General features: G+C 37.8%; 1 protein-coding gene across 1 annotated transcript; it reads right to left on the bottom strand.

The window, feature by feature from the left end:
• Nucleotides 1-303: 303 nt before the first annotated feature.
• LOC139152224 (sperm receptor for egg jelly-like) lies at nt 304-25,860 on the bottom strand. The gene is made up of 10 exons (XM_070725365.1): nt 25,824-25,860; nt 24,597-24,794; nt 20,878-21,691; nt 20,383-20,540; nt 19,819-19,983; nt 19,041-19,303; nt 6,942-7,082; nt 2,930-3,061; nt 686-782; nt 304-308 (listed from the first exon to the last, which is right to left on the bottom strand). Exons 1-10 carry the CDS (start codon nt 25,858-25,860, stop codon nt 304-306), a joined length of 2,010 nt encoding a protein of 669 aa, XP_070581466.1.
• Nucleotides 25,861-26,099: the final 239 nt, after the last annotated feature.

The following is a 26,099-nucleotide window of genomic DNA, read 5'->3' as shown; positions in this document are numbered from 1 at the left end:
AATTTTCTGGCAAACGATTCTAATTATTGCTACTCACGTGTTCTGAACTATTACGTCTTGGATTTGCTGACAGAAGAACGCTGTTGATACTGCTAAATATGTCTGCAGAAGAAATGTATGGTCTCATGTCTGTCATTTATTTATCTGGACAACCCATTGGCTATGTTCAGAAAAATATCTGGACGTATATAATATTACGAAGAAACAATCCTTTTCATAAGAATAATTTAAGTACCTTTTTGCCATACCTCGGAGTATCACTGACAAACTTTCAAAAGGGCATCCCCTGAAAGTTCATCTTTGCTATACTGTGCGAAAATGTAGCAAATAATAAGATTGCGTGAATGTGTATATCATGGTTACTCAACCGCACGTAATATTGCCTATGCAGTCACTTGTTAACTAGAATTTAACAGGCAAATGGCATTGCGATATATACATGATCTTGTCGTTGTTTTTATGATGCTGACATGCAAAATGCAGTTTAGCTGTTGTAATATCGTTTCACATGCAAGCCATGATTGTACTCATAAGATTTCAATTACATAAAAGGTAATTGAACAAAAGAGCAATGGATGATGTCATCAATTCATGACGAAAGTTTTGAGCGATTACAAGCCTACAGATACAAATGGAATATTGAGGCTTAGAGTACGAATGTACACGAAACACGATTCCAACTTACTTTGTGAGACGGTGTAAAGCTCCTGCGGTGGGAAGGAGTTCACACATTTGGAGGGCAATTCATTCACAATCTTGCCGATAACTTCAGCAGCAGTCATCTAATAAATGGGGTAGCAAAGCAAAGTGAGAATATAGACAGAATACAACAATCTTCCTAGATGATAAAAACTATGAACTATTCTGAAACATAGGGCCAAAGTCCCTGAAGCTACTATAGACATGGAAATAAAATTAAGTATTTCCTGACTGTATGAAATTATCTCACTAATGTCATCCTAGGGACTTGTAAACCAAATATTAAAGCTGTCTGACCAGCAGTTTTGAAAAAACAAGCGACTCAACAGTTGACAGAGCTCTGCTGTGTTATGTAGAGAATAACCTTTTGTGACACATGTATTGATGAAGAAGGTGGATATAAAGAATCTTAAACTGGTTATCTTTTATCAGTATTTTCATCCTATTAACCAAGCACATTTTAATTTTCAAATCAACATTGTAAGTAAGTTCTGTTGAATAAGTTGAGGCTACGTACTCAGAGAAAGCACACTGAAGAGACAAATGTTTGAAACTTAAGAAGTTCAAGGTCATCGAAAGCATTATAAGGAATCATGTAACGCTTTCATTGCACTGTTTACACAGATTGCATAATTGCTATAAATAGCACATGAGGAATCTTACAGCCCAGCTTTACCATAAAAACCCTATCACTTTGACCACTCTCTTAATTGACCACTCTATTTTTTTCCTCAAAAAGTAATTTTGTTTTATCCTTACCAAGTCAACCATAAATGGAAATTAGAACTTTCTCTGTCTCTATTTATTTGACCACCCTATCATGACAAACTATTATGAGCAATTTCTTTTAGATAACATACAGGGCACAATAAATGACGGTTCAGAATATGTCAAAGTTGGGATTCAGGAAAGTTGCCCTTACATGTTTTAATCCTCCAAGATGGTAAGCATTTCACTATGAACTGTCAAAAAAAAGTTTAGCTTTCTGATAATTCTACAGTAAAATTATTTTGGCTTTGATGATTTCCTAATTAATTCAATTATTTAAAATCATATTAATTATTTTTTTTCTGGGTGAATTGATAGGGTTTATACAGTACAAGAATTACATACAATGTAAGTCAAATTTTGACCAAAAATGACAAAAATTCCTTAAAATACACATTTGCATATTTCATCACAATTTGAACAAATCTAAGTTGGGTTATCCCTAAGGACCTGTATACCAAATAACAAAGCTGTCTGACCAGCGGTTATGAAGAAGAAGATTTTTTACCAAAAATGCCTTTTTTGGCATTAATTTGCCTATTTTCAACAATATCAAAAAATTGAGAAAAATAGTTTCTCAAAATCATATTTTTCATCTACACAACAAATATGAAATCAGTAAGTACTGCGGTTCTCAAGATATTTGAGTGGACGGACGCCTCACAAACGAACATACATACATACATACATACATACATACATACATACAGACTGACGACGGACGCCGGACGGATACCCATCCCAATAGCTTCTATAGACTATAGTCTATAGTAGCTAAAAACGTGTAACTTCACGGGCAGAGTTATAATTTCAACTTCAAATTGAAAACAACTATTACTATTACTACTACTACAACTACTACTACTACTACTACTACTACTACTACTACTACTGTGTGTTTTTCTGTGAACGCTGCTTGTGATTCTCAGTTTGAACCTTTCTTGATTTCTTTTGATTTTATTGATTGCACCAGATTGACTTGTATAGCTGAGTGCAATTTTGTATTTTTGTACACGACTTTTATTATTGGAATAAAAGTTCCATTGAAAAACTACTACTACTACTACTACTACTACTACTTCTACTACTACTACTACTACTACTACTACTTCTACTACTACTACTACTACTACTGTGCAGAGAGCTCCGTTTATCCTTCAGTTTCTGGTCGTTTGTGAAGACAGCCGTCATCTCTGCGCTTGGATATGTCAACTAAGTGACTTCATCTAGTGGTAAGTTATTTTATTTGTTGTTTTTTACATGGATTTTGGTAGATTGTGACGGACTTGTTTCTGTTGGCTCTGGCAGGGCCACCGAGGCAAGATTGCGGCCGCAAGCCAGTCGTTTAGTGGGACAATAAGGAAGCATGGGTTGAAATGTTTGTCCCTCAGAGGGTGTATCATGAAAAAAACAGAGATATGCTTTGTTAAATTAGGAATACAATGGATGACGTCACCCTTACCTGTGAATCTTCGGAGATTTCGCTCGGTTGGCGAGTTACAGCTCTTATGGCATCTGAAGCTTGTTTGATCGATTCTGTCGTTTTCAGAGCATCCGTTGTCTGTTGTAGAGCGTCTAGTAAACCAGTGCGTAACTTAAAGTAACAAGAAATTGGAAGTGAAAGTTAGTGAGGACAGAGACTTATGTATTTCATATTTTATCGTATAATATCTTAATTGCTCGCCGTGTAATGCTACGGGATAGCGAGAAACTTGAGCAACTTAACATCCTGCCCGTGTTACTTCCTATCATATCTCTGCCTGTGGTTGGACCCGTCCGACCAAGAAATTTAGCATTGTAAACAGCGTGCGTATTTCACAGTTGTCGATTCCATTGCTGATAATATATACAAAGTATTTTGGGCGCGACAAACATTGATTTGATCGGTGTTCCTGATGTAGTGGCAAGAGGCAATGTTGTTAGGATAGAAATAGGGTGGGGAAGTGGAAACACCTCCGGTCCTCGGACCACTAAAACCTGCAGCAAACTACAAAATCCCCTAGTGTCAACTGAATCGCACCACTTGAAACCCATGGTTGAGCACTAAATATTGTCCCTTGACTACACGATGGCGTTTTTGCAAGATGGCAACGCCGGCTTTCTGAACAAATTTCAAATGAAAGAGCACTTTTACATAGGAACTCTATACCTCAAATAAGCCTCATCAACTGAGAAAATATTCGAGAATATCAAAGTCAAGTTTCCTACACAAATTCTGTTTAGCTGTGAAGAAAATCGAAATCTTACACATAAGATAATCTCAACCATACCAATCCGTAATCTGATAAACTAGATCAAAATAGTAATACAATAGTTGTAAACATAGACACAAAACGGCACAGAACAGACAGTAAATAACCGGTACACAAACAAAGTCAAATTCATGAAAGAAAGATATGTAGCCAAAAAACCAAGATGTGATGTCAGGTGTTTCGAAAATAGCAAGCGCATCCAGCCCCATATGTGGCACCCGCCAAATATCAATGTGTAGGTCAAATAGGTAGTGGTCACTAATTAAGGCCAAATGTCACTGATGCCATCAGCGAGCATTTGTCGAAGAGCAATATTGTATTTATCTACCAGCTTGCGATACCTGCCAAAAAGCGTTTGAATGTAGAGACAAGTCTTTCTCTGGTGTAACTTTGACTTAACAGTTTGTAAGAAAGATTGACATGTCTCTTTACAAAATTACCATATGAACTGCATGCTCTTGCATATCCAATAAGCTGGAATGAGTGGAATATTACGATGAGGTGTAGGGAAATTGATTATACTAAAGTTGGAATAATCCTCCTTGTCATATAGCCTAATGGAAAGGTAACCATTAGAGTCAAATTCAAGGAAAATATCTAGATATGAAGCAGAAGAGGCCGTTTTTGTAGTTTCTTTAATCTCCGATTCTGGAGGATAAATCATAGCGAGATGCAGGAGATGGTCACTGAAATTGGAGTTATCGATTGAAATAGCATCGTCTATGTATATAAATGTTACGTTGAAAGTTCTAGCTACAAAGACCTTTTTTCTGTTTGAGTAGGTTCTGGATAAATACTGCCTTGTATGATAACAGAAATAAGTCGGCAAGCAAGGGAGCACAGTTAGTACCCATAGGAATTCCTATACACTGTTGGAAAATGTGTCCTCCAAATTCAACAAATATGTTGTCAATGAGGAAAGCAAGCATAATGATAATGTTTTCTGGGTATAAAAAACTCATTCATTTGTTTGTAAATAGAAGATGTATGAATTGCCGATGATCATCAGTCACAGGTTCAGCGCGAACAGACTTGTACAGTCTGTATAGTGTGATATCAGCAATAATACTGACCAGTCTGTACGGTTAGTTTTTTTTCGGATCTGTCAAAGACATTGCCAATGCTTTGGCATTCAACCTTCTCAAGAGCAAATATGGAAGTACTTATGTGATGGAGAACTAACAGCTTCTTTAATGAAAGAAGAATTTCATGAAATTTGTCATGGAAGTTGGAGGTAGATGTATAATTTAGGCCGATGGTAACGCCTATGTCCATGACTACATCTTCATGGACAGAAGACTCAAACAGGCCCGTCACATTCACTTCTGAACAACCAGGACTTGACAGAGTGCCTATACCTCTGATGTTGTCATTACAACCATAAGGCATTGCAATACCTAACCGTCTAATCCAGTGGAGATCTCTCTGTCTACAGAATGGTGAAGTAAATGTTGAGCTGTTGGTTTGATGGTATATTTTTTCAAGAATACGAACATGCATAGACAAAGTGAAGTGATCGTCTTGGTTAAAAGATTATAAAGTTGCACGTCCAAAAATCGATTCACTCCACTGCGATGTCCGTTCATTCTAGATCTTCAGCTGTTTCCTGTTTCACCAACATAAATGAGCCCATACAGAGAACACTCAATTCCATAGATTACGTTTTGGTAGTGCAATTAAGAGTTTCCAGACATCTCGTAAAATAGGTTTTTCCCTGCCAAGCTATTACTGAACCTTTCTGTAGTGATGAGCACACTGACGTTTTGAGGTTTTTAATGCCACACTTTGTGATGGAACCTGTAAAATAGCAAACTGGAGATGATTTTGAACAGTCAGTCAGTAGCCATTAGCATGGTTTAATCGTCTGGTAGCTTTCTCCATTTCTGTGAGAAAAATTGTCCTAAGATTGCACGTATGAGGTCTTAGTCCCAAAGGATAATCCGAGGGACACACAGTTTTTGAGCTACTGTGTCCCGCATTGCTGGTCGGAACCTTGTTCACCCGGGCGACATCCCAGCCGGTATGAATATATCTCTTATACAGACATTCATTATCATGGAAAAGTACCAGGTGGTTGATGCCCTCGGGGACAATATGTCCACCAGCAGGAGCATCGACTGGTCATAGTAAAATAATCACAATCATACATATCCGCAATCATTTTGTATGAATTATTGTCGTAGCGCTTGTTTTCAACATGAAAAATGTTACAATATCCTATTATTGAAGTGACAGACGGAAACGCACTTGGGCATACAGACATAAAGAGAGAGATATGATCAGACAGCAAGGCAAACAGACAGGTAGTTAAATATTAGATAGACAGATAGATAGATAGATAGATAGATAGATAGATAGATAGATAGATAGATAGATAGATAGATAGATAGATAGATAGATGGATAGATAGATAGTCAGACAGACCAAAGGGAGAGAGAGAGAGAGAGAGAGAGAGAGAGAGAGAGAGAGAGAGAGAGAGAGAGAGAGTTAGTTCCCAAGATTGAAAATGTACCTACCTGTGTGCGGGATTTTATAGCATCATTCGATGCAGTGCTATTATCTTCATCGCCTTCTGACAGCTATATAAAATATTTTTTGTTATAATTACCAAATAAATAAATTAATTAATAAATAAATATTCTTGTCTCTTACGTGCCATTCGGAAATTGGAGAGACCAGTAGAAGTTTATAGGTCTCCGAAAAGGCGGAAATAACTGTTTTTCCCTCGATCAAGCTGTGGCACTAGTTTTCGACCACAAGTTCAAGAGTTTGCGTGTGTGGTCATTTGTGAGAGTCAACATTACTCAGGCAGATGACTGTATGGGTATCATGTTACTAGGGTAACATTTAGCATGAGGTGGGAACACTTGGGCATGACGTGATTGAATTTATATGAATTAAGTACGGTTTGTACATGTCCTTGGGGTAGTTGGCCTTTAAGAGATCAGGTAACACAATGTACAGTCTGCGATAGTCATGCGATGAGACACCAGCAACCAATCCATTCACTTATACTTGGCTTACATATGCGCATGTTTTTCACGAAATATAAAATCTTACCGTTGTAACTATAACCTTCAGATTCTGAAGTAAAAAGACATCATGATTAAAAATATAAAAGACGCTTTAGAAGAGTGCAAAGCAATAAATGTGATAGTGAAATTATTCTTACAAGTGGGAAGAAATATTTTCTAGACTGGTGGTTGTTGTATCATTACTCACTTGAGCGTCTTCATTAAGTAAAGACGACAAGAACAGGACAGTCTGAGTAGCCTGAACTCGGTTGTCTACTGCTAAGTAGGAGTCAAGCTCTTCCTTTACACCTTCAATAATTTTATCACATCCAACAGATGTCTTTTTCACCTGAGAAAATAGACAAAGCATCTATTACATCACAACAGGAAGCATAAGAAGTAATTTTAAAGGGCAACTTTTTAACGTGTGAAGTGTGAACGGTGTATACTTCTCGCCTTTACCCTATACGGACTTCCACAGAGAAATATAGCTGCCAAAAGTTTAGTTTGATAGCACTCACCTCGATGAAATCAATGGGAACTCTGTCGTATCGCAAAATTGAAACGGGCTGAGAATTTGTTTTTCAGCTCAGTCTTTTCAAACCTATCAGCTTTACTTTTTAACGAGTGTATACGTAGTTTTTGGCACTCGTTTCATGAATATTTAAAAAAATCACTTTCGTTCGCAACCATCCCAGTGACACCCACTGACCATGCGGCGGCTGAGTGTTGGCAAGACTGGGCGGATTTGAACTGAACCTGACATGAAAATATTCAACATTTGGGAGGAAGACAGGTTGCAGCACCATACACATGCAACAGATCTGTCTCAAATTACCTCAAAGCTAAAGAATTTAGACCAATCAGAAGCACGACGGCTAGACTTCTGCACATTCCCCTCTCAAATACGGAGAAGACCTGAAGTAAGGATGCACATCAATGAAAACCCAATACTTCTTTATGAAACCTAAAGCGTAACACCATATTTCCAAAACAACATCCATACAGACTGAATCCAGCGAAATATCTCCAGGAAGAAGTCAAATACCTGCTGGATAATGACTTTATTTAATCTAGTAAATTAACTGGAGTTCACCGTGCATACATGTGCCGAAACCAGATAAAGGCTATCGTATTTGCACCGACTATTGGAAAGTGAACACTCCAACAAAGACAGACACTTGCCCAATGTTTGATGACTGCATGGATCGAGTGGGAAAAGCCAAATATGTGACAAAATGAGCTACTTAAGGGATTTTGGCAAGTCCCTATAACAGATCGTGCTCGTGAAATATCCATCTTTGTTACACCAAACGGATTGTTCCAGTACAGGGTAATGCCATTTGGAATGAAGAAGTCCCGGGCCACATTTCAACGAATGATTAACGACGTCATATTCGGACTAGAAGGGTGTGAAGCGTACGTCGACGATGTTGACACCTGGGAGGAACACATCAAGCTCATGTGGAAGTTCTTGAGAGACTGAATAAAACAATCTTGACTGTCAATCTCAACAAATCTGAGTTTGGTTGGGCAAGATTGACGTACCTTGGACATACTGTAGGACAGGGTGAGGTAAAACCTGTTGATGCCAAACGCAGTGCCATTTCAAACTTTCCCATACCAAATTGTAAGTGACAACTGATACGCTTTCTCTGTTTGGCTGGCTACTACAAGGAATTCTGTCCAAATTTCTCCACCATTACTGAACCTTTGGCTAACTTACTTAAAAACTAAGTAAAATTTATTTGGTAAGAACAATGCCAACAGGCATTTGATACACTTAAAGCCATACTGCAATGTGCTCCAGTCTTGTCTGAACCATATTTCAGTTTGCCATTCAAGTTAGCTGTAGATGCTGGTGATGTGGCTTGTAGCCTCCATAAATGTTATAATCTCCACAAATGTAATATCAACCACAATTGTAATAAAATCAACCACAAATGTTATGAACCAGTCAACCATTAATGTAACAGCCCGCAACAACAAATGTAATAAACAAAATAACCATAAAAGTAATAAAACTCAACCATAAATGTAATAAACTTGAACTTGCATATGTGAATATTTGTTTAGCAATGCCCTGAGTAAATAATAACTTTAATAAAACTAGTGTTACAGTAATGATATTGCATACTTTCCTGAAACTAGGTTTCCTTTCGGAAACACAGAATAGAATACTTTGAGATCATTATTAGAAAAGGGCGAGGTACTGATCAAACCGTTAGATAATGGAAGAAGAACAGCAGTTCTAGACACTGATAATTACATCATAAGGAAGTGTCAAAATAACTCGTCAACCAGTGATACCCCACAAAGTTTATGACAGATGACTCAGAACAAATAACAGATAAATATACAACCTTATAACAGAAACTTACGACACAAAACATGTTGACGAGAACATATTATCTATATTTCACTCTAGTAAAAACAATACGATCACTAACTTGAACACAGTACAACAAAATTAGACATCCTAGCATCCCCAGTGGAGGAACAAACTTCAAGAAGAACAACATAGGAAACAGACAATCTATCGATTATTCCATACAATTTATCCACTGAAGACGAATTTGAGGCGACTGATTAAGAAAGTATGGCAATTTTTGAAATAACGGTGTTAAGGATCGTAGTGTTATACAGTCTCCTCCACTCTGAAGTAGAGCTGCACTGACGGTCAGATTACAGCTGTGTCTTGCCATGGCCAATCAGTTCTGTACACACAACAGTGAAACGTAAAATACACTTTCAAATATACAAAACACACTAAAAGCAAACAATTAAGATATTAATTATGTGTTGAGTTGCTTTCTTTATTACATAGATAAATATTTAAGGGCTAATTTCTCAATTGCAATGACAAAATAGATTTATTACATTAATGGTTGACAATTATAACATTTATGGGTGATTTTTTTATTATATTTATGGTTACCATTTATTACAATTGTTGTTGGTATTTTTATGACATTTATGGGTGATTTTTGTTACATTAATGGGTAATTCAATGAATGGACTAACTCCTCCAGTCGTATTTGCGATGCGCATGCACCGATTATCACGAGACAAGTGAGTAGGATTAGGCAACCACCGTGGTTCTCTCCTAAAATTCTGGCTCTTATTCGTGTCAGAGATTACAATCTTGTGAAAGCCATTCGATCCAAAAACTCCTGGCTTGTGTATCGTTCTTTACGGAACAGAGTTGTCCATGCAATTACCTCTGCTAAGCGACGTCATTATCGTAGTGTCTTCACAGATGACCCTAATAACGCTTCTGTTCTTTGGTGTTCTGTTAATGATATTTTGTCCCATGGTAACAGTTAGTCTCTCAGCTCAACTTTCTACCATGAAGGTAAGAGGCTGAAGAACCATGGGGATATCGCCAAGGCCTTCAATATTCATTTTACTAGCATCATTGATAAGTTTTGTCAGCATTTTGACAAGACTCGTGATCTCCTCAGTGTAACCAAAACTTGGGTTAACTTGCGCTATGGTAACTCTTCACCAAGTTTCCAAATCCCTCCTGTCACTGTTGACTTTGTTAAAAAGCATCTTACTTTGCTCGATGAAAAGAAGTCTCCTGGTAATGATGAGCTCTCCTCGAAATTTCGAAAGATTGGTGCACCTTGTATTGCTGATTATGTTACTAATATTTTTAATATGTCAATTACAAATCTGGTCTTCCCTACTTGTTATAAATGTGCCCGTGTTGTTCCCATTCACAAGGGTGGTTCGAAAAGCGATGTAAACAACTATAGACCAATTTCCATTTTGCCCTTCTTCTCTAAAATCTTAGAAAAGCATGTTTATATTAGCCTTTTCAACTATTTGCATATGAATCATTTGATTGTTGAGTCTCAATCTGGCTTCAGAGAACATCACTCATGTCACATTGTTCTGATTATACTGACGGATCACCTTCTTTCGAACACTGATTCTGGTCTCTTCAATTGTTTATTGTTGTTTTTGGATCTACGTAAGGCCTTTGATCTGGTTGACCATGATATTCTTATAGATAAACTTGCTATTTATGGTGTTTCCGGGTCATCTCTCAGTTGGTTTTGCTCTTACCTGACTGACTGAACTCAGCTTGTTCAGTATCTTGGATGTGAGTCGGAGGTCATGCCAATTGTAAGCTTAAGTGGCGTCCCTCAAGGGTTTATTCTCGGTCCTCTGCTTTTTTTTATTTTCATCAACGACCTTCCCCTTTGCCTTAACACGGGTGAATTAGATATGTTCGCTGACGACAAAACTTTGCGTGTTTCAGGTAATAGCGTCGATGAAATTATTTCTCGTACGAATGATAATGTTTTCCCAATCTCATCATGGGTTTCTAATAATGCTATGGTTATCAACACGGAGAAAACTAAAAGTATGGTTATTGCTTCTTGCCCTAAAATTAGACACGTTACTAACACTGAAGCCTCTATATATTTGTGTCACAATACAAGAAACAATTATCTCTAATGTCTCTTCTCACATCCGCTTAGGCGTTTTGTTATGTAGGTCATTTCCCCCACACTCATCATGACCTGAGTTCAATTAGTCTAGAACATTCTCAAGGTCACTGCCCTTGATGACCTCACAACCTTGAATTCAATTAGTCATGTTTGGAATGTTCTGGAAGTTGATTAGTTGTGTAGGGAGATAATTTTAGAACAGTAATTAGCATGTCAATAAAAGGTTCTAGATTGTTCTTACATGCCTTTATAAAAGGGACGTGCACAGCTTCCAGTCAGACTTTTGGGATCGTGTCTCTTGTGTGTTACTAAACTCCAGCAGTAGTCATTCTCAAGACTTTTCAAGACCTTCACTGCCAACGCTGGATTTATACTGTGGACTTTGTGCAGCTTCAAGCCTGCAAGGACTGTTCATTCATCCAACTGACTGTTACAACTCTGAGACTGGAGCTTTGCCGTCCCAGCTGAGATAAGTAGTCTGTACACTTTTAAAGCTTGTACTCTGTCCCTAACTTAGCAATTAGTTTTGTTTTCGTAATAAATTTTGTTTAAACGGAAACTGCTGAGTTTCACCCTTTTGTTCGTTTTCTCTGCACGTAACAAATTGGGGGCTTGTCCGGGAGACGAATATTTTGAGCCGTTTGACAACATTTTGCCTGCCTTTTTTTAAAAACTACAGTATTCTGTGAACTCAGCGAAATTTAATCATGGCGGAATTAAACCAGAGGAATGGATGACCTTGATCAGGACACATTTGATTCCCTCAGAAAAGACGACCTCATTGCACTGGCCAATTTCCTTAAAGTAGAAGTCAAAAGATCTATGCGCAAGAGGGAAATACAGTACCGTATTGCCAAACATCTAGTTGATTTAGGCCAATTTGAGGAATCCACCCTGAAAGATTATGAGCCCGAGTCTACCTCTGAACTCAGAAAATTAGAATTAGAATTGCAGACAAATTTGGAGATCAAGAAACTAGAATTACAAATGGAAAAAGAGAGACAGGCATTAGAAAAAGAAAAAATACAAATGCAATTAGAAATGGAAGAAAGACAGAGAGAGAAAGATAGGCAGGAAAGATTAAAATGAAACGTTTGGAGCTTGGACAGTCAGGAAAATTCTTCCCTTCAGACAAGTTTGACATCACTAAGCATTTCAGGCTAGTTCCCCCCTTTCCAAGAAAAGGATGTTGATAAATATTTCCTTCATTTTGAGAAAATTGCTCAGAGTCTGAGTTGGCCTAAGGAGTCCTGGTCTATGCTTTTGCAGAGTGCTTTGGTGGGTAAAGCCAGAGAAATTTACATTCAATTGTCAGTAGAGCAGGCTTCAAATTATGATTCTGTGAAGGAATTAATTCTCAAGGGCTATGAATTGGTGCCTGAAGCTTACCGTCAGAAATTTAGGGATTGTGAGAAGGTGAAGGATCAAACTTATGTTGAATTTGCTCGAACAAAAGAACAACTGTTTGATCGTTGGTGTTCTTCTGAAAAGGTTAGTCAGAATTATGACAAATTACGACAACTTGTTTTGATTGAGGAATTTAAAAGGTGCATCCGGAGTGACATCAAGACGTTTATCAATGAACAAAAGGCAGATACATTAGAGGTTGCTGCACGTTTGGCCGATGATTATTCATTGACCACAAAAATCCACAAATTTCATTTCTCAGCAAACCATCCCAGTCCTTTTCCTACAGAAACAATGCAGGTAAATTTAACTCGTCCTTTTCATCCAAGAATTTCTCAAAGGACAGTAGAAAATCAAATGACAACAGTTCACAGAGTTCAAGTAACACTCCCACATCATCAGATCCCAAGTCTCAATCTCCTTCTGACAAACAGTTCGGTACACTTTCTTGTAATTATTGTAAGAAAGACGGCCATTTAATGTCAGATTGTTTCAAATTGAAAAGAAAACGTGAAGGTCAAAGTGGTCAAAGTGGATCTAAGCCCACCGGCTTTATTTCTTCATCAACTCAATTAGAGTCTAATAATGTGTGCAACACATTTTCTGAGGTTAAACCCCTCTCATCCCCAATTAATGAGGTCAAGGTCAATTCTTCTCAAGATAGCATTATGGGTATTTTCGAACCATTTATTCATAATGGTTTTATATCACTTTCTAGTGATTTCTCTTCCGCTACCCCTGTCAAAATTTTAAGAGATACCGGGGCTTCCCAGTCTCTTTTGTTGGCAGATACCCTGCCGTTTTCTGAAAAGTCATTTTCAGGTTCTAAAGTTCTTATTAAGGGGGTAGATTGCAATGACTTTATTCCTGTTCCTCTCCATAATGTCTATTTGTCTTCGGACTTTGTTTCTGGACCTGTGGCTTTAGGTATTAGGCCTTTTTTGCCTTTTGAAGGGATTCACCTTCTTCTTGGAAACGACCTTGCTGGGGACAAGGTCATTACTAATCCACTTGTGACTGATAATCCTAGTTTAGATCAGGATCCAGAGCCAATTGAACAAGAGATACCCGATTTATTTCCTTCATGTGCCATTACTCGAGCCATGTCAAAGAAAACTTCCGAGAATCAAAATACTCTCAAAAATAATGTCACAGATGTTGACTTAAATGATACCTTTCTCAGTCAGGTGTTTGACACGGATCATTCCGTTATCCCTCGTGAATTTGAAACTTCCAGTAAAACTTCTGCTGACCAAAGTCAGACATTTTCTAGATCAAATCTCATTGCAGAACAACACAAAGACCCAGATATTTTGTCTTTGTTTGACAGGGTAGATGATGAAGGTAAAACTTCAGATAGCTCTGTTTCCTATTATACAAAGTCTGGTATTCTCATGCGTAAATGGAGACCTCCAGATGTTTTGGTTGATGACGATTGGGCTATAAAACATCAAATTGTGGTTCCAAAGCCCTATCGTGCTGAAATATTGCGCCTGGCCCATGAAACGCCCTGGGCTGGTCACTTAGGAGTCAGGAAAACTTATCATAAAATTCTCAGTCACTTTTATTGGCCTAATCTCAGGCAGGATGTAGCACATTTCTGTAAAACTTGTCACACATGTCAAATGGTAGGAAAGCCGAATCAGACCATTCCAAAGGCCCCTTTACAGCCAATTCCTGCATTTCAAGAACCATTTAGTAGGATTCTAATAGACTGTGTTGGGCCCCTACCAAAAACAAGATCAGGAAATGAGTATATGTTGACAATAATGTGTACATCAACTCGGTTCCCAGAAGCCATACAACTGAGAACCATAAAGACAAAGACTATAGTGAAATCTTTAGTCACATTTTTTACTTTATTCGGCCTCACTAAATGTGTCCAGTCCGATCAAGGCTCCAACTTTATGTCTGGTATTTTTCAACAAGTAATGGATCAGCTAGGCATTAACAGTACAGGTCATCCGCCTATCATCCAGAAAGTCAGGGTGCTCTTGAGCGATTTCATCAAACTTTGAAAAACATGATTAGGACCTACTGTTTTGACACAGAGAACAGTGGGATGAAGGAATTCATTTTCTGCTCTTTGCTGTTAGAGAGTCAATTCAAGAGTCTCTTGGTTTTAGCCCATTTGAGCTTGTATTTGGACATACAGTCCGTGGCCCACTTAAGCTCGTTAAAGAGAAATTCCTGTCTGACGACGATGATTGTCTGAATATTTTGCAATATGTGTCAGATTTTCGTACAAAACTCTCTAAAGCATGTGAATTAGCCAGAGAAAATCTTGAGTCATCTCAGCAGTCAATGAAAACCAGATATGATAAAAGCACCTCAAAACGGAAGTTTGAACCAGGTCAAAAAGTTCTTGTTCTACTTCCAATTCCTGGCAAACCACTCCATGCTCGTTACTTTGGGCCATATCTAATCGATAAGAAATTGAGTGATTTAATTACATCATAATAACACCTGACAGGCGAAAACAAAAACAGCTATGTCACATAAATATGCTTAAGCCATATTTTGGATAGGGATAATCCTACTATAACTCAGCCTGTCAGTGCAGTCAGTTCAAACCATTATGAGATAGTGATACTGAAACTGACTTGAGTGAAAATACTTTAAACTCAAAGCTGGGCTCGGTCAAGCTTCAGAACTCAGAAATCCTGGAGAAGTTGGAGTCTACAAAGTTGGCACACCTCCAGCCAGAACAACAACAACAGGTGAAAGAACTGCTCAATGAATATAAACACCTGTTTCAAGATGTTCCAATGAGGACAAACGTCATCTATCACGACGTTGATGTTGGGGACAGTAAGCCTGTAAAACAACATCCATACAGACTGCTGAATCCAACAAAAGCAAAATATCTCCAGGAAGAAGTCAAATACCTGCTGGACAATGACTTTATTGAACCCAGTAAAAGTAACTGGAGTTCGCCGTGCATACTTGTCCCAAATCAGATCACAGTTATCGTATGTGCACGGACTTTAGGAAGGTCAACACTTTAACAAAGACAGACACTTTCCCAATCCCGAGGATTGATGACTGCATCGACCGAGTGGGAAAAGCCAAGTATATGACAAATTTGACCTACTGAAGGGATTTTGGCAAGTCCCTCTGATGGATCGTGCTCGTGAAATATCCGCCTTTGTTACACCAGACGGATTGTTCCAGTACAAGGTGATGCCATTCGGAATGAAGAACTCTCCGGCAACGTTCCAACGGATGATCAACGACGTCATATCCGGGCTAGACGGATGTGCAGCTTACGTTGACGATGTAGTCCTGTATAGTGACACCTGGAGGAACACATCAAGCTCATGCGAAAGTTCTTTGAGAGACTGAGTAAAGCAATGTTGACTGTCAACCTTGCCAATCTGAGTTTGGTTGGGCGAGGGTAACTTACCTCAGACATACTGTGGGACAGGGTGAGGTAAAACCTGTTGATGCCAAAATCAGTGCCATTTCAAGTTTTCCCATACCAAACTGCAAACGACAACTGATGCGCTTTCTTGGTATGGCTGGTTACTACAGAAAATTCTGTCCAAATTTCTCTACAGTTACTGAGCCTTTGACTAACTTACTTAAAAAGAAAGTAAAGTTTGTTTGGTCAGAGCAATGCCAACAGGCATTTGATACACTTAAAGCCATACTGCAAAGTGCCCCAGTGTTGTCTGCACCAGATTTCACTTTGCCATTCAAATTAGCTGTAGATGCTAGTGATACGGCTGTGGTGCTGTTTTATTGCAAGAGGATAGTCATGGGGTAGATCATCCTGTTTGCTATTTTTCACGCAAATTTAACAAATCCCAGAGAAACTACTCTACAATTGAAAAGAGTGTTTATCTTTGATATTAGCTTTACAGCATTTTGAAGTTTATGTTACTTCTTCAAATCAGCCAATAGTGGTTTATATTGATCACAACCCTCTTGTTTTTCTGCAGAAATTTAAAGGCAAAAATCAGAGATTGCTAAGATGGAGTTTAATGTTACAGGAGTTTAATCTTGACATTAGACATATCAAAGGCAGAGACAATTTAATTGCAGACTGTCTCTCTCGTATTTAGAGTTTATTGTTGTTCACTTTCAAGAAATTTTACTTTAGAGTACAACAAAATTTGAGTACTTAAATCCTTTTCAAGATTACATTTGTAAAAGAAAGATTTTTCTTTGAAAAATTTTCTTTTTTGAAGAGGGGTGTGTTATGTAGGTCATTTCCCCCACACTCATCATGACCTGAGTTCAATTAGTCTAGAACATTCTCAAGGTCACTGCCCTTGATGACCTCACAACCTTGAATTCAATTAGTCATGTTTGGAATGTTCTGGAAAGTTGATTAGTTGTGTATGGGAGATAATTTTAGAACAGTAATTAGCATGTCAATAAAAGGTTCTAGATTGTTCTTACATGCCTTTATAAAAGGGACGTGCACAGCTTCCAGTCAGACTTTTGGGATCGTGTCTCTTGTGTGTTACTAAACTCCAGCAGTAGTCATTCTCAAGACTTTTCAAGACCTTCACTGCCAACGCTGGATTTATACTGTGGACTTTGTGCAGCTTCAAGCCTGCAAGGACTGTTCATTCATCCAACTGACTGTTACAACTCTGAGACTGGAGCTTTGCCGTCCCAGCTGAGATAAGTAGTCTGTACACTTTTAAAGCTTGTACTCTGTCCCTAACTTAGCAATTAGTTTTTTTTCGTAATAAATTTTGTTTAAACGGAAACTGCTGAGTTCACCCTTTTGTTCGTTTTCTCTGCACGTAACAGTTTCAATAGATTCAACTTTAAATTGGGATGTTCACATTGATAACCTGTGAAAGAAAGTTTCTATCAGGATCGGTATCCTTTGCAAACTACGTCCATTTGCCACTATGAGTACTCTTTTGGTTGTGTACAATTCACTGTTTCTTTCTTTGATTGATTATTGTTGCACTGTTTGGGGCAATACTTCGAAGTCAAATCTTCACCGTATTTACAAACTCCAGAAGAGGGCTGGAAGAGTAATTTTAGGGGTTGACATGAGTGTTCCCTCACGAACCGTCTTTTTAACTTTGCACTGGTTTCCGATTGACCTATGTATTGTCTATTTGAATGCGTTATTGATATTCAAATCATTGAATGGCCTTGCACCCCCTTATTTGACTGATGTTTTTCATCAAATTTCATCAAACACCCGTAATGCCAGTAATGGAATTATGTATGTTCCAAAATTTAAGACTACCACAGTTCAAAAGTCTTTCTCTTTCCGTGCTGTGAGTACGTGGAATACAATTCCCCCTGCAATTAGAAAAAGCTCAACTTTACCAACTTTCAAAGTAAAGTTGCGAGATTATCTTATGACGACGTTTGCAAATGAGGATTAAGATTTAGATTAATTTATCTTCTTTTGTTGCAGTGAAGATGTTACTCATCCTTAGTTTGAACATTTGCTGTATTTACATGTACATTGTATTTGCTATTTACACGCATGTACTTTTTTGAGCTCTCAGAGGCCTCTGATGTACATTACAATAATTTGATTTGTAACTCAGATTACCCTCTTTAAATATTGTCATCTAATAATAATAATAATAATAATAATAATAATAATAATAATAATGATAATACATTTATGGGTGCATTTGATTACAATTATGGTTGATGTTATATTTATGGAGATCATTACATTAAATGGGGTTACATGGCTGCTGGTGCTGCTTTATTACAAGAGGATACTCATGGGATAGATTAGAATTTTTGTGATAAATTTTATTTTGAAGAAAATTGCAGGCTTCACTGTTTTTTTCGCACGTAACACACCATCTGGCGCAGACTAATTGATTAACGAGGGTATTCCTGATTCAAGACATTGGATTTTTAATATGAGTTGTATTTCATCGTTTGTGTATGTACGCAATCGTTCCATATTTACCTTGGAACACTCTAAAGCAGATCGAATTTTATGAGATTAGGTTACGGCCAGTTTATTAAGATTAATTTAAGACCCTATTTCGGATTCTGCCACTGAACCAGAGTAGCAAAGGCGCACTGATGTAATCAATGAAGGTGAATTAGTGACTAACTTTTGGTTGGGAATATGTGCCAGAACCAGTGCATGTATTTACTATTGTGATTAGGTGCATTTCCTCAGTTCCCAGAAAAATCATTTTTTCGTAAATTTTGTGAACCAGAAGATAGTGGGTCATGTTGTCTTGATAAGCTGGCAGGCGCAAACATTGTGTAAGATATAGTTATTTTGGTTAAATAACAGGAGAAGGTCCCCCGGCCACGGTCACTCTGTAACCGTACTCAAGCAAACAAAACGACTGTACAAATGGCATCAATTGACTACGGCATACTACTGCATTTGTACAAGCCATTCATGATTACATTGAGCAGTAAGCATTTCTCAACAGGGGACAGAGGGACCATGCTTTGAATAGACGTTGGCACATTACCTGCATTATAAGAAAAACTTCAGTATAGGAAAGATACTGATCGTTTATCCGTACACTGATGTTAACCAAGTAGTCAAAATCTTCTTTTCCCATTGGTAGGTAGCTAGCTGGTGTTTGTGGTTCTATACCAAAATATATGATGTTCCATGGTCCTGGTCGGTCACCTCTTGGTCTCGCTCGGAACTCATATGACAACGACGCTTTTTCGTCATCTTGCCAACCAAAACACTCAGTTACATACTTTTTAGGACAATTAACTCCGTCTTGAAATTTTAAAATAAAGACATAATTTGATGAAAAGTGATAATTTCATTTCTTCAACTACATGCCTAAAAGTTGATACTGAACAAATTTTATAGAATTCAGTGCTAAATTTCGATTCTTGTTTCAGTGCCTTAAGTCATTAGTTGTCTACAATTACCCAAAAACAGCACATACTTAACATTGGAATATTTTTGCCTGTCATTTTTGTCCCTGTCATTTTAGTGAAATCTAAGAAATATCACGGATACATTGATTACTAACAAAGAGAAATATCTGAAAGAAAACTGAGTCATTTGACCACCTATGGCCCTCAAATTTGTTGACGCGATGTTCAACTTAGATTTCAATGTATATCCTGGAAAACGGGCAGAGTCGTTTGGTTAACATGGCTTCTTCAACTTGTCTTATATCGTAGTATGAAGTGTTGAATATTTGCACGATCAATTCGAATTTGCACTGATTAAAAATTAATTTGACAACTGAAAAAAGTTAGCAGAGCTCTCTCACAGCTTACCTGCTTCAGACACTCTACAAGAACCTCCGCGTGGTTTCTTATTGATACCAAATTCAATTTCTCTAAATCCTCTTATGTCGGCAACTTTTATGATAACTTTCAGTCTATACTGCAAGTCTTCTTTTAACTTGTTTGGATAGAAGGAAAGACTTTCTGAATTGACACCTAGAAATATATATTCATGTTTACAGTCAGTCAACGGGAACATATATTATGTCTCACTTTGTCATTTAAATTACGCAACTTCATCTTCGAAATTTTGTTGTACCATAAGGATTAATACATCATAAAGAAAATTACAGGTGACTATTGAGAGCGACGACCTTGCTTGGCAACAACAGTTTTGGATAGAGATTACCTTGGTAATAAGCAATTTTCAGACAATAACTTATCACTTAAATATTGTATTTGAACGACCTTACTCAACTTTCTTATGTGAATTACAAGGTAAGGTATTATTTTCTGAATGACAAGGATAAATATGAATCACTTTTGGATACGATAATGATCTCCATCAGGTTCAAATCCTAGAGAAACATATTACGACCCAAGAAAGATCCTCACCCATTGACACCATTGTCGGGAAGTTTGGTACATCAACACCCCTAACGTCTGTAAGCTCCCATGAGATAAATTCTTCCTGTTTATAGCAGTTGCCACACTCTGCCATGAGTGTAAATTCGATATCTGGGTTCTTTATAGGTTGACAGTTGGCAATGCATCTTAATGGAATAAAATGACAACATTAAGCTACATTTAAATCAGAGAATATCGCCAACATTTCCACGAGAAATAAAATATGGTTCGATAAACAAAAAGTACTTTTTGTTTGGTATTAGTGACACTTTTTAAAATCTTGCTTTGACAGATAAAAAGTTCAATTAATGGCCATAGATATAAGGTCGCTTCGCTTTTAATGTTGGGCTGAGAGTGATAAATTGAAATGGGATTAATTCAAAAGCTTCTAAGTAAACATCGACCTTCAGCGATTAAAAACTACTGTTAATTTTAAGATTATATAAAAGGCACATAATTCTGACAACTTAAATACTTATTTACCTGATTTCAACATCTGGTGGAACGTCCGAAAGGACTTGAATGGTTTGGGTAAAGTTGCCACTTCTGTTACCTTTTTGCGCCTGAACCATAAACGTATAAGCCCTATTAGGGTATAATGTACCCGGGGGAATATGCAGTATAGCGCCGTCAAAGTCGAGTCTGTCTGCTCCAGTACCAAAGCAACCAGGGCCATCAGATGGAATTTGGCTCTCAGCTGGAATCGGAACAACGTTTTCATTGTAAGTTTGTCGTTCTATAAGATAGTGGTCTTCATTGCTCCTCTTGCAATACCAATGAAAGACGATGCCGACAGATCCCCCTAATACTTCATCGGGGTCGTATGTCACACCACTTGTATTGAGATACAGATTCTGACTCATTCCCGATGATCGAGAACGACCCCCAGATATAGCAACTACTAGATCAGATGGTATGATATCAAGATACACCGAATCCGAGTGTGCTCCGTTCTGAACCCCAGCGAGGCTAACCTCCACTGTCACTTCATATCTCCCGTATGGAAATGTATTAGGCATGAATATTATGTCTGAAAGTCCCGATGAAGATATGTTAAATGGCTGTGAAATTTGTGTGTCGATAGCAGACCACTGTATTGAGACTTCCTCGGACTTGTTGCAGTGAAACTCGACCATAGAACTTATGTAAATTTTCTCGGACTTCTCAAACCTTCTTGGATTGTCTCGTTCACCGGAGATTCGTACCTCGGCTTGGAAGCACTGTGGCTTCACTGTTACCAATACGTCTTTAGAAACTAACCAGTCATTAGTGACTTCAGTTGATGCTAATGGATCTCCTGCAAATAAAATCATACAGAGTAAGCTATGTCCGATTGACACTATGAAAACTCAACAGGCAGGAGATAAACACTGTATTGATTAAAATTCATCAAATAAAGACTTAGCAGATTAAAAGTTTGCCAGTTTGGTAGTTTGCCATAGCCAAGTATTTATTGTTTTTTTTGGCGTACTAGTAGTTTGCAGAAAACGTTATATTTACTAGGCATCTTTAAACATGTTAAAACTACGACATTGACAGTTTGCCAGGGGCGTAACCGGTGCCCTTGGATTGACAGGCACATTGATACAACAACATATACAGCATTACTTTTACACCATTTAGATTGGTTGTCCGTTCACGGACTTCATTCGACTCAGATTTCTGTAAACAATTCCAAAATCTGGACACACAAATGATATAGGTCAATTTTCTTAGCTTCAGTAAAACGAGTAGGTCTCCAAACCTCCTCTGTTACCGCTAGTTTCAGTGTTTTAATATAAATAGGTGTTTAAGTGTTCCCTTATTTAATATTTACAGCTAGCAGAACAATTACAAATGAAAATGTTTGCTTATTGTTTGTCTATCTTTTGCTCCTTTTCTTTACAATTCGTTTTCATAAAACTTCTCAATTATGGGCAATATATAACAAGATTTATCATATACCGATGCTCACATTTCTCAATGCAGGTGACGTTAATATTCCGGGTAGCTCTTACACGATTAATGTTATCACCTTGGTCTTTTTCATTAAAAAGTTTCTCCTGATTATTTTCCATTTTGGTCAAGAATAGGAAGCAGCATTTGCAGAATCGAAAACAAGTCTTGCAACGGCAACAACCCTAGCATACTTCGATAAAGACGCACCAACGAAGGTAATTGCTGATGCTAGCCAAGTAGGCTTAGGAGAGGTGTTAGTGCAGAAACAAAAAGGGGCTTTCGTCCCGGTATGCTTTGCAAGCCGAAGCTTGACTAGAAACATACCGCTATATCCCTCAGCGTACAGCCTACGGGAATAGCGATGTGTTTCTGGCAACAAAAGCCCCCTCGGTGTAAAAAACGGGTGCTATAGCCCTCATGACCAGGTAATATATGTTTACTATGAACATGCTATCCTGATCTCTACAACAACGGAGAGGATAATTGACTGCTTAGAAGATACCTTTAGTCGACATAGACTTCCAGTGACAATTATGTCAGAAAATGATCCTCAGTTCCCGTCAGACAATTCCAAGAATACTGTGACAACAATGGAGTCATACATTTTAAGGTTACATCTAAATGGCCTCAAGTAAATGGCGAAGTATAACGCCAAAACAGATCACTCATGAAGAGAATCAGCATAGCCAAGGCTGAAGGCTTAAACTGGAGAAAGGAGTTAAGGAAATATTTGACAAATTTAGAGGTAAAGACAATGGAACAACAGAGAAGATTCCAGCTGAGCTGTTGTTCAGACGTAAAATCAGAGGTAAAATACCAAAGATGAAAACAGAACATCATCCCAACATGGATGTACGAGACAGAAAATGCTGAGCAGAAAGATAGAGTCAAGATATTCGCAGATGATAGAAGGAAGGCGCAGTATTCATAAGTGCAAGTTGGTGACAAAGTTCTGCTAAACAAGAGAAAACCAACAAGTTTTACACTCCACTCAACCCAAATCCTACACCGTGGTAAACAATGTTGTAAATAGTGTTACAGTTGAGTCTCCCAATGGTGTTCAATATTCAAATAATACTACACATATCAGATAATAAGTCACTGACACCAACGCATCAAAAAAGAGAGCTCGCCATCACATGTGGACAACCAGTCTACGAGCAAGGACTTACCATGTTTTGACATATCATCTGCTGACCAGTTGGTACCAGAAAGTGTAAACAACAGCCAACAGATATCAAAGTCTCCTACTTTAGGCATTAGGGGAAGACCTACCAGATCTACAAAGTTCCAATCAAAATACTCAGACTTTGGAGTGGGCTGGTAATTACGAAAAAGTTCAAAAACATTTGTCAAATCATTGCAATTCCAGAATGATTTCTAAAAAGACTGTGTTGTGATATTAATGTTCATTAGATGAACATAAATATTACAACTACTTTAAGACTGCTTATGAACAATGAATATTGAACCGTTTGCTTCTTATGTTGTGTTAAAGTTCCATTTGGTATTGCTATGCAAAGACTGTTTCCAAGGGAAGAAGGAATGTAGGGTATCAGATATATCAAATCCGCAGTGCATTGCTAAATGTTATCAAACATTGCATTATGGGAATGATAACTTAGTTCTGGTTCTTGAGCGGCATGGCCAAAAAGTAATAGAGCACTTATCTCGAAATTCAATTCTGAGTGTCCTCTAATTTATGGAGAAAGAGTGACCAACATTAATGCCGAGTAAAGTGATATATGACAAGTGTATAAGAAGCAAAGAGATGAACTTTAAGGTTTTCCTATCATTGGAACTTTGCGGAGTTTGGTGTCTATAGATACTCTTATTATAAGGCATATGCGTTTGGCATTTAACAGCTAGGAAATTACTTCACTGCTGAAAATTACATTCTAATCAGGTAGACCACTAACCCGAGCAAATCTTTAAATGACCTGTTATCCTTGGATATTCTGTATCATAAATTAAACTACTGTTCAAGTCTGAATATGGGGACTATAGTCTAACAATTCTAAAAATGTAAGCTATGGGATTTCCAATGCTAAGATGATTTAATGTCCCTGGCACCTAATGACCCTAGCTCCTAAAGAGGCAATCGCATTACCCAACTGGGCAACCGTCACAGTGCTCAGTTTAAATATATTACCAGTGTTCTTTATTACCACATCTTCGCCATCTGTTGAACGATGGAGTACTTGCTCTGTCTCCAAGGCACTTACATTGTGAATAAAAATCTACGATTTCAAGGGGTTTCTTACCTCTGGAGCTTGTCACATTAATGGTGGACTCGATGTCTGCCCTGATGTGTGCCGTGGTTGGTGACAGAGTCGGGCTTGTGTCATGTGAAGATTGTACAACTTTCTGGAGTGTAGTAAAGACAACTGTCGATTCTGCCACTGCGTTACTACTACCTGAACTGTTCACGGTTATTGGAACAGTTGATGATACTTGAACTTCTGCAAATTAAATCATACAGAGTAAGCTATGTCCGATTAACACTATAAAAGTTAAAAAGTCAGCAGATAAACACTCCATTGAATACAAAGTAAATCAAATAAGGACTTAGCCGATTAAAAGTTTGCTTGTTTGACAGTTTCCATAGCAAAATACTTATGATTTGATTGAATTAATAGTCTGAAATTTGCAGAAACGTTTTATTTACTAGGTATTATTAGACATGTTTAGAAATTCGACATCGACGGTTTGCCAGGGGCATGATTGGTACCCTTGGTGTTACGGTCAAAATCAACATCCCTTTATTTGGTCATAGTTTCCAAATTCAAAGTCGATATCAATGAGTCATCATCCATTTCCGCCCATTCAATGTTTACCTTTGAAATTACACAACTCGCACATGTATCCATTCCAAGCATGATTTAAGCCAGTGAAGTACAGGCTGCCTCGAGATACTGACGTCTTGAGGTGAATAACTATAGCTCTCGCCAAGATTGCTTGTAAAGACCATTTTGATGGAACAGTTTTGAACCTGTTGATGCGCTAGTCTTATATAGCCCTACATAATTATCGGTGAGTTGATCTTTTATAGTTTAAGTGAGAATTCTTGAAGGAACCTTGAAAATAGTCGTGTTCCATTGTGAGACTATAAGCATGTGCGCCTAACAAAGGGCCAAGGACTCATTGAAGTATGCGAACAATGAACATTATAATGGACACTTTAAATGGACTTTGACTACGCTCATAGTATTTTTATTCTACTCTTTAAAGTTAAAGTAGTTTTCGGTGATTGTATTCTTATGGAACTTTGAGTCAGTGATTGCTTCAAAGCAGCTAATTGTTCACTCGTTGAGTCAAGGTTGCTTTTATGCAAATGAGATTTGTCAATCACCGTTAGAGGGCGTTTACTGAGGTGAGTCACATGACCCTCTCACCTATTTGACCTTTGACCCAAGGGTCATTTTAGAGGAGTACTACATCCTGTTAGTTACTTCCTGTTTCCTATTTCCTGTGTCATAGAGTCTACGTACTTTCTTTATCATAGAGAGTATTTACTTCCTGTGTCATAGTGTGAAATTAGCTTAGGCCAGAGAAAAAAAAATCTTGTTCATCGGATTTTTTGGACCAAGGTCCAGGAGCGGCGAGCGAAAAAATTTTTTTTTATTTTTTTTTAGGCCGAAGGTAAACGCGGTTCTCTGGCATTTTTGCACAGATGCAGAAAAGGCAAGATAATTGTTTCCCTTTTTACCAGAAATATCTCAGACAAGAAACACTGATACTGGTAACTGAATTCAAGACTATATTTC

This window comes from Ptychodera flava, chromosome 15 (genome assembly GCF_041260155.1).
Source record: "Ptychodera flava strain L36383 chromosome 15, AS_Pfla_20210202, whole genome shotgun sequence".
NCBI classification, from domain to species: Eukaryota; Metazoa; Hemichordata; class Enteropneusta; family Ptychoderidae; genus Ptychodera; species Ptychodera flava.
The sequence above is the reverse complement of the archived record's forward strand: the minus strand, read 5'-3'. Positions and strand labels throughout refer to the sequence as shown.